Raw genomic sequence first — 8,977 nt, forward strand, 5'->3', positions numbered from 1 at the left:
CCCGTTGTCAATACGAGAAGAATTGAAGGGAATTAAATATTGGAAAGTCACTCAATACTAATTAAAAAAATAATTTTAACAATTTTAAAAATTACGACACGTCTGAATTATTTAAGTCCGATCACGAATATATTAATAAAAGACACGGAATAAGTTTCAGTGAATATTATAAATAGGTAAAAACATCACTGTGGTGGCCACAGGGCACAGAGCCCGAACAAAAACAAATAACTGTCAGCGGAAAATGGTGAATACTTTTTTCCCTATCAATAATGGCGCTCTTCAAAACGTACCGACTGTCATCTTCAAAGCCAAACGGAGACTTGGTGTTTTTTCTTTGGGGAAAACATGTGTTCTTTGGACTTTGGCACTTTGCAGACCTTGAACTGAACTGAGCTCAACTCAGTCTTCCTTCTTTTCTGGGTTCTGTTTGGCTTCAAGGAAGATCAGCATCAGGTCAGTTCTTAATCTTTCATGGTAATTCCTTCTAGCTAAAGCTCACTGTTTTACATTGTAGATTAAGCAGCTCTGACTCTATGAATAGGTATCAGACTATCAGAGACATCTTTTGGGTTCATAGATATCAAAATAAGCAGATTAGTAGTAAGATTAGGGCCACTACCAAAGCCACCTTTCAGTTTGTGTTGTCTGCAATTGTTTCTGATCAGGAAATCTTTGAACTTTCTGTGTTTATGTTGTCACTATAAGTTCAATTCAGCACACATTTCAGTATATAATAGGATGCAACCAAAGTTCTGTTCATTTACATGTTTACTTACGCTTCTGTATTCGTTGTTCCTAATGTGATTCTGAGTTGTTTAAAATGCCCATGTTTGTATATAATACCCACCCATTTTCATAACCCTGTAAGTTTATTGCTCCAGGATCTTATGCTGGGTTTTGGAAACAAGTTATGTGTTCGTAAGATGATTGGGTAGTTTCTGTATTATAGGGATTGCAAGGATTATTGCCCGGTATGGACTGCTCGGTTCAATTTCTCAAGCTATGCCATATAGAAACCCGGAGGCGGCTGTTAGTTCTGGGGGTAGTGGCTGTTACTTATTTAATGTTTCAGTGGCTGTTGCTTCCCTATGAAAATGCTCTCCAGTCTCTATTGCCCCGAAGTCAGGTTCCAGATCATGCCACAGGTAGCTTCCTCACAATCCATTCTTCTGCCAAGTCTGTGATGGTTCGCAATCCTCTAACAGTGAATTCTTCGGATTTGATTGATGCTCCTAGATTTGGTGGGGTGGAGAAATATGCTGATAACTCTAGTCTTGGAGGAGAGACTGTGGATAAAAGTGAACCAAATGAAAAGGAAGGATTTAAGGAAATTGATTCAGTATTGGAAGAGAAAGAGATGGATAATACTTTTGAACATGCTGCAGATAGAAATGTAGATGAAAATTTTCCATCTGGGAATGGTGTAGATACTGATGCAAGTCTAACCTTGGTCAGCATTAGCAAGGAAGAAAATGGTTCTAATTTAGTCAAGACCAATGAAGCTAGCTATGACTTCCCAGAGCCAACTGTGCTATCAAAAGATGAAGTTTCTACAGAGAATACTCTGGAAGTAAACATGACTATGGCAGCAAAGCATTCCGAGGGTGTCAAAACTATATTTCCATCCTCTCCACTCATTTTGCCTGCAACAGCTTCATTCACACACCAGACCGATGTAACTTATGTAAGTTACTTGGTGTCCAATGCAAGCTCATCTGTTGGTTCTGCTTTCCTGGAAAGTGATATTGTAACTATAAAAAATGATTCTTTGACAAGGACAAGTCCTGGGAAGAAGATGATGAAGTGTAACATGCCACCAAAATCAATAACATCAATAGATGAGATGAACCTTACACTGGTGCGGCACCATGCTAAACCGCGTGCATTGGTATAAATATAGCAAACTTTTACTGTTGCTAATCTAGTCGTACTCTGCACGGTTAAGTTCATGTAGGGGATCCCCTAATCTCGTATTTGATTGCAGAGACCACGGTGGTCCTCTGTGCGTGACCAGGATATTCTAGCTGTGAAGTCACAGATCCAGCATCCTCCTGTGGCCAAAAATGATCGAGAACTTTATGCCCCTCTCTATCGCAATGTTTCAATGTTCAAAAGGTAAGTGGAATTAAAAACAGTGTACATAAGTTTTACCCATAGTTGAAGTTTTGTTTTCTACTTTGAAGAAAGTGGTGCTTTTTTTCGGTTACAAGAAGGTAACTCATTTTTCTGACATTTTGATGCATTCTTAGGAGTTATGAACTCATGGAACGCACATTGAAAGTCTATATCTACAAGGAGGGAAACAAACCTATCTTTCATCAACCAATAATGAAGGGGTTATATGCTTCTGAAGGATGGTTCATGAAACTGATGGAGGGAGACAAACGTTTTGTGGTGAAGGATCCACGAAAGGCTCATCTGTTTTATATGCCATTCAGTTCAAGGATGCTAGAGTTCACTTTGTATGTTCGTAACTCTCACAACAGGACAAAACTACGCCAATATTTAAAAGAGTATTCTGAAACAATTGCAGCAAAGTATCCTTTCTGGAACAGAACTGGTGGAGCAGATCATTTTCTTGTTGCCTGTCATGACTGGGTATGCTCTCTATGCATCTTTTCACTTCCTTGCTTTTGCCTGGATGAATACTATCTATATGAATATGATAAGATACTAGAATGATTCCACAAATGAATCTGAGATTAATGACTTAATGCCAAATGAATCTGTTCAAATTGGTGCGCACATTGAATCTAATAACAAACCTTTGGTCGTTTGTTAAGCTGCAAATAACACCATTTTCAGAATCATATGTTTTCTCTATACAGCTGTGCTTTTTCATCTCGGAATGAATGTATTTTCTTCCCTCATATATGTACTTTTAACATGAGATATTGACTTTGGTAGGCTCCATACGAAACCAGGCACCATATGGAACGTTGCATCAAAGCCCTCTGCAATGCTGATGTTACTCAAGGCTTTAAAATAGGAAGGGACATCTCTCTTCCAGAAACATATGTTCGTTCTGCAAGGAATCCCCTTAGAGATCTAGGAGGCAAACGTGCTTCCGAGAGGCAGGTTCTCACCTTCTATGCTGGAAATATGCATGGCTATCTCCGTCCAATTCTGCTGAAGTATTGGAAGGATAAAGACCCAGACATGAAAATCTTCGGTCCAATGCCTCCTGGAGTAGCAAGCAAAATGAACTACATCGAGCATATGAAGAGCAGCAAATACTGTCTCTGCCCCAAGGGTTATGAGGTCAACAGTCCGCGGGTGGTTGAAGCTATATTCTACGAGTGCATTCCAGTGATCATATCCGACAACTTTGTGCCACCATTTTTTGAGGTTTTGAACTGGGAGGCTTTTTCTTTAATCCTTGCAGAGAAAGACATTCCAAACTTGAAAAACATACTACTTTCAATACCAGATGAGAAGTACCTTCAGATGCAACTAGCAGTCAAGAGAGTTCAGAAACATTTCCTGTGGCATCCTAAACCCCTCAAGTATGATCTCTTCCACATGACACTTCATTCAATCTGGTACAATAGACTTTTCCAGATCAAAATCTAGTAAGGTTGCCGAAGTTTCAACATGTGCATTGTGAAACATTAAGAGCAGCATAGGTGGAAATGAGGCCTTTTGTTTTCCTCTCTCCTCCTCCTTCCCTATGAACTTGTAAAAAGAGTTTCTGTTGTTTATGCGCTAGCCTATGAAACACCTGTAACTTCTTTATTTTCACCTTGTAAATTGTACTACTTCTAGACTCAAAATGACACCTGCATTAAAGTTTTGCACAATTATGACACCAGCCCCTTTCCATTAAGGGATCCCTATTTTTGGTCACTTTCTAGGGATAGGGCATTACACCACTTCCCAATTGAATTTTTACATCTCCACCGTTCATATCTTAGGTCTATATGAGTAGATCATCTTTACAAAATTTCATATGATTTGGTGATCGTTAAGACTTTCAAAAGTTTGATTTAGTTTTAATGATTTTGAACGGTCCAGCTTATGTCAAACTAAAACCGTTGAAGGTCATTAAAACTAAATCGAACTTTTGAAAGCCTTAACGATCACCAAATCATATGAAATTTTGTAGAGGTGATCTACTTATATAGACCTAAGATATGAACGGTGGAGATGTAAAATTATAATCGGGAAGTTGGTGTAATGCCCTATCCCTATAAATAGCTTAAAATAGGGATCCCTCGTTGGAAGGGCCTGATTATGACACTCTTCTAACATTTTCATGAACTTGAAAGCTTTGATCCATTTCTCGTGAAACATTTATCCCATTGTGATAAATGATAAACCTCCTGTTCCGTTACAGTTCCATTTCAATGGTTCAGGACAGTGAAGAAGACTCGATACGAATTTAAATACTTTGGAGCGCTGGCCGATTCGGATATCTTCAGAACTCTTACTTCACCAATGAGACATCTCTACGCTTACCCTAAAAAAAAATTAAATAAAAAAAAAAAAAAAAAAAAGAAGTTTACAATTTACCAACACGCCACGTGTTACTTGCTCCATCTTCTAATCTCGTGTAGGTCCCACTCTACCATGCGCTGACTGTTTTTAACACACACCAGAATCCACCGCGTGTACTTTAAAATCCCCCATAATCTTGGTCTACTCAAACTCAGTCTCACTGGTTCAAAGTTCTGGTTTTTCACAGTTGGTGTCGGTTAAAAAACTATAAATAATCCGTTAAAAACTCGAAAAAAGAAAGAGACTTGTGGTGGCGGGCAGAAGCTTCGGATTAAAGCCTTAACTGGATAACGATAATGGGTTTTGCTCCATGCCTCCATGACTCCATCTCATTCCTTTTGACTCCTTTTCATTCGGTTGCTACATCTTCCCAAAATATACACCAAAGTTATGTCTCTCTCGTTCATTCATTTATAGCTCACTTTTTCAGAGCCTTCAACTTTGGAAATCTCTTTTCCCTCTATAAATTGAAACCTGCTTCTGGGTTCCTTGCATATTTCATTTGTAAGTTGCTCAATCTGATATCTTGGTTACATTTTGTGTTGGTGTTCATGGATGTTCATTGTTTTGTTCTGATTCTGTCTGTCATAGTTTCATTCTTTTTGAGCTTTTCTGCAGTCAGCTAATATCAGCCTTAATCGTTTTTCTTGTTGCATAATTCAGGATTTCAAGAATTAATGGGTGATGTATATATTGAAAAAGGGATATCTGAAATGCCTTTAACAGTGAGTACTTTTAGTCTCTCACTATTACAGATTATTAATGCTATGCTTGAACATTAACATGTTTAGATTTAAGTTCGGCTAGTTTAAAATACATGAGCTGATTATGCATCCATGGATTAGGATTGGGGAGTAGCTTTTGGAAAGAGATTACAATCTGCTTTTCTTGATTCATTTTGTCTCCCCTTTGTAAAATCCGGTCATTATTGGGTTTCATAATTTCGAACACAGATATTTGGTTTTGATTCAGAACTTGTGTATGAAGATCTAATGTAAGTCCTTGTACCAGGCCTATAATGATACTGTGATGAACACGAGTCTAGTCATTGAAAGCCTGGAGTTCTTCTCATCAATGGATGACATTTTTGACCGTCTATTGATATTGGCTAGTTATATTGGCCATCGATTTATTCAATTTGTAGGTGAACTTTCTCACTTACTGATTTCTCTTTGTCATGTTGTACATTGCCTCTGATATATAAGAGCTATGCCTAAGTTCAGCTCAGTCAGAAACGGTTCTTTTCCATATCATTCTCATTTTGTCATGTCTGTTGTTATTGCAGAGGATCTTGCCCTCAGAGAATTTGATAGATACCTAGAAAATTTGGTGAATATTTCTGCTCGACAGCATTTAGAATCATTGAGACATGGCATTTGTAAATCATTTTCTGAAGATTCTTCATCATCTTCACAATCTTATATCTCTGATCGGAACCCTGAATTCTATGAAAAAGCCTCAGGCCGTAGGGATGAATTGCTTGTATATCCAAGATCTGAGATTGTACAAACCGACTCCAGTCATGCAGCTGTTTCATTCATTTCTAAAGGGTAATTTCACTTCTATCCAATAAGCATTAGAAAATTGAAGTCTGGCAATTAATCAAGTTAATTTATGAGAAAACATCATGATCCAGAACTGATTGCACCTCCTTCCCTCTTTAAGTACTAGTATATATATATGATTAACTGTGATTGTTTGCATTTCTCAAGTCTCATTCTAATTATCGTCATTGTTAACCTGTTGTTGCTTCCACTTGATGTAGGTTGATGCTGCCATTGTATGGTTTACAGTTTGCCTGGAGGTTGGCAATGTCTTGTTGGAGAAGTTCTTTCTTATATTTTACAAGCGCTCATCAGCGAGTTTGTAGGTAAATAAGTAAATTTTTATTATGTCAACTGATGGATTCATAAGCCTAGAGTCTATGAATGGCTTCTTTTTGTTTTTATTTCATGTTGGATTCTGATTTTATGTTGGTGTATCTAGTTTGTTGCCTTTACATATCTTCATTGTTTTAGGTTCTCAAAGAGTTTAAAGGTTCTTTTTTTACATCTGTAGCATCGCAACTCGTGTACAGAGAACATTGCGAGGTTCATCTGATGATATTGGATGGTTGCAGCGCATTCCTAGCATGCCTTCTGTGGATGATGGTACAGAAAGATTCTTGGAATTGCTTGCAGGAATAAGGTAGTAAATTATCTGTTAATGAAATGTGATTGATGTTGTTATTAGTCTTCTTTGTTTACACTTACATATTGTGCTTCTGTTATCCATTATACTTTAGGAAGGGAAAGCACGAACTGCCTGACTCATTTGTTTATCTGCTAATTCCAGGTATAAAATGATTTCCTTTTTTTTAACTTGTGACTTTGTTCTTCCCAATTTTTTTAGTCTACATGTAGTGTGGTTGCCTCTAGTTACAGGAATGTTGATATTTCAGGACTCTTTAGCAATCATGGTCCATTGTATTTTGTTGGAACTAAGAGATTCTTTTCGAAGATGGGTCTAGCATGCCATATTGCCAAAATTCACAGTGAGGTAATGAATGGTTACAGATCTACCACGGTATGGTTAAGTATTGACTAATGGCTGAATGTTTTGTAGATCACTAATGATTTGATAATGCATATTCACCTTCTCAATTATCTTTCTTTTACGTGGATGGACCATGTGAAAGATCATCTTTTTTGCTTTCATTTCTCTTCTGGACATTGTGAAAAGATCATCTTTTTTGCTTTCCTTTCTATTCTGCGAAGGTATCTGTTGAGCACAACGCGTGGGAGCTGAAGCAATATATCGAGGAGCTTTACTGGGGATCTGGTAAGCGTGTGATGTTGTTAGGGCACAGCAAGGGTGGTGTTGATGCTGCAGCTGCATTGTCAATCTACTGGAATGATTTGAAAGACAAAGTTGCTGGTTTAGCACTAGTACAGTGTCCATATGGGGGCACTCCTTTAGCTTCTGATATTCTTCGTGAAGGTCAGATTGCTGACAAAGAAACCCGAAGGATAATGGAGTTTTTGATATGCAAGCTAATCAAGGTAAGAGTTACCTTTTATTATGCATTTAGCCATTTGCCAATCAAAGTCATGAGGTAGTTGACCCCTATGTGTACGTACATACTACGTAGCAAGTAGCAATTACAAGTTGTGTGGAGACACCATCATCAGAGAAGCTATTATACAAAAAACTTCAATATTTATGAACTAATTCTGGAACTCCTATGTGTAGTTATGCTTACCATAGGTTTTCCATAGATCATGGAACTCCTTCATATCAGCCTCACAGAAGGCTTAAGAAATTAAGGATAGTTTGGTATGTAGTGTTTAATGTTTCTCAAGACACTGCTATGCTTCGTATAGGTTTCATTTTCGATGGCATTTACCCTGCTTTACAGATTCTGTATAATCAATCAACACCTAGTTTGCCATTCTGCAGTTTGTACATTCAACTAGGGTAAAGTTGGCTGGCTTTAAGCTCTGTGCAGTCCTCAAACATTTGAATATATGAGCTACTCTTGTTTCTCTTGTGTTAAACTATAGTGAGAAAACTGGTGGACGTAATATAACTCGTCATGGTTATTGTGGATGCATTAACACATTTTATATATGGATTGTAGGGTGATATACGGGCGCTGGAGGATCTTACATATGACAAAAGGAAGGAGTTCATCATGAAGTACAAGCTTCCTGCAGAGAAAATTCCTCTAATTTCCTTCCATTCTGAGGCAAGTATAGCCCCTGGTGTCCTTGCCACAATGACTCATATAGCTCATGCAGAAGTTCCATGGCTTCCCCTTGCGAAATTTGGCAATGAAGAATCGGATAACATTGTTCAAGCTAGTCACCAGTTGCCTGTAGTGATTCCTTTATCTGCGGCAATGGCTGTGTGTGCACTCCACCTAAAACTCAGGTATGGGGAGAAGAGTGATGGCTTAGTGACATGCCGTGATGCTGAAGTTCCAGGTTCAGTTGTAGTCAAGCCAGATCGGAAGCTTGACCATGCATGGATGGTTTATTCTTCGAGGAAAAAGAATGCTAGTGAGGCCGATGCTTCTGAAATGTGTGAGGCTTTATTAACTCTGCTTGTTGAGCTCGGCAAGGGAAAAGGTTTGAATTGATGAATGCCAATTCAAGCCAGAGAATCATTTGCTTAACGATTTTCTTTTATCTTTGATTAATTTCATTTGATGTTGAATCAATGGCAGCAAAATCGTGCTTGCCCACTGAAATGTATTGAAAAGATGTAAAAACTTGAATTTGAATGATTCTATTGTGAGGTACACGAGTTCATCTTTTTACTATTGCATATTGTTATAACAGTGACACAAATACTTGTTGCAACCAGAAGCCCAAACCATATGCTCATGTAGAACAAAGTAATATCTAAAGAGAGAGACAAAGAATGAATCAGAAGCGGTTGATAGTACTGTTATGAACTAATGATAATGCCTTGAGATGATTCGAATGATATTTTT

The 8,977-nt window shown here is 38.0% G+C and overlaps 2 protein-coding genes across 2 annotated transcripts; both read left to right on the top strand.

Moving 5' to 3' along the window:
- Nucleotides 1-246: 246 nt before the first annotated feature.
- LOC101291170 (probable glycosyltransferase At3g07620-like) lies at nt 247-3,827 on the top strand. The gene is made up of 5 exons (XM_004287409.1): nt 247-456; nt 953-1,891; nt 1,988-2,118; nt 2,253-2,601; nt 2,911-3,827. Exons 2-5 carry the CDS (start codon nt 977-979, stop codon nt 3,574-3,576), a joined length of 2,061 nt encoding a protein of 686 aa, XP_004287457.1. The 5' UTR covers nt 247-456; nt 953-976; the 3' UTR covers nt 3,577-3,827.
- Nucleotides 3,828-5,709: 1,882 nt separating this feature from the next.
- Nucleotides 5,710-8,620, top strand: LOC101301533. The gene is made up of 6 exons (XM_004288836.1): nt 5,710-6,050; nt 6,559-6,687; nt 6,785-6,834; nt 6,941-7,038; nt 7,257-7,541; nt 8,120-8,620. Exons 1-6 carry the CDS (start codon nt 5,710-5,712, stop codon nt 8,618-8,620), a joined length of 1,404 nt encoding a protein of 467 aa, XP_004288884.1.
- The last annotated feature ends 357 nt before the right edge of the window (nt 8,621-8,977 follow it).

This window comes from Fragaria vesca, linkage group LG1 (genome assembly GCF_000184155.1).
Source record: "Fragaria vesca subsp. vesca linkage group LG1, FraVesHawaii_1.0, whole genome shotgun sequence".
Lineage (NCBI taxonomy): Eukaryota > Viridiplantae > Streptophyta > Magnoliopsida > Rosales > Rosaceae > Fragaria > Fragaria vesca.

Excerpts from the sequence above, each read along its gene's own strand:
- LOC101291170 (XM_004287409.1), top strand. The coding sequence starts at position 977 with ATGGACTGCTCGGTTCAATTTCTCAAGCTATGCCATATAGAAACCCGG. Across the intron at positions 1,892-1,987 it reads ATGCTAAACCGCGTGCATTG|AGACCACGGTGGTCCTCTGT; the intron begins GTATAAATATAG and ends ATTTGATTGCAG. Across the intron at positions 2,602-2,910 it reads TTGTTGCCTGTCATGACTGG|GCTCCATACGAAACCAGGCA; the intron begins GTATGCTCTCTA and ends TGACTTTGGTAG.
- LOC101301533 (XM_004288836.1), top strand. The coding sequence starts at position 5,710 with ATGCCTAAGTTCAGCTCAGTCAGAAACGGTTCTTTTCCATATCATTCT. Across the intron at positions 6,051-6,558 it reads GTTTCATTCATTTCTAAAGG|CATCGCAACTCGTGTACAGA; the intron begins GTAATTTCACTT and ends TTACATCTGTAG. Across the intron at positions 6,688-6,784 it reads GAATTGCTTGCAGGAATAAG|GAAGGGAAAGCACGAACTGC; the intron begins GTAGTAAATTAT and ends ATTATACTTTAG.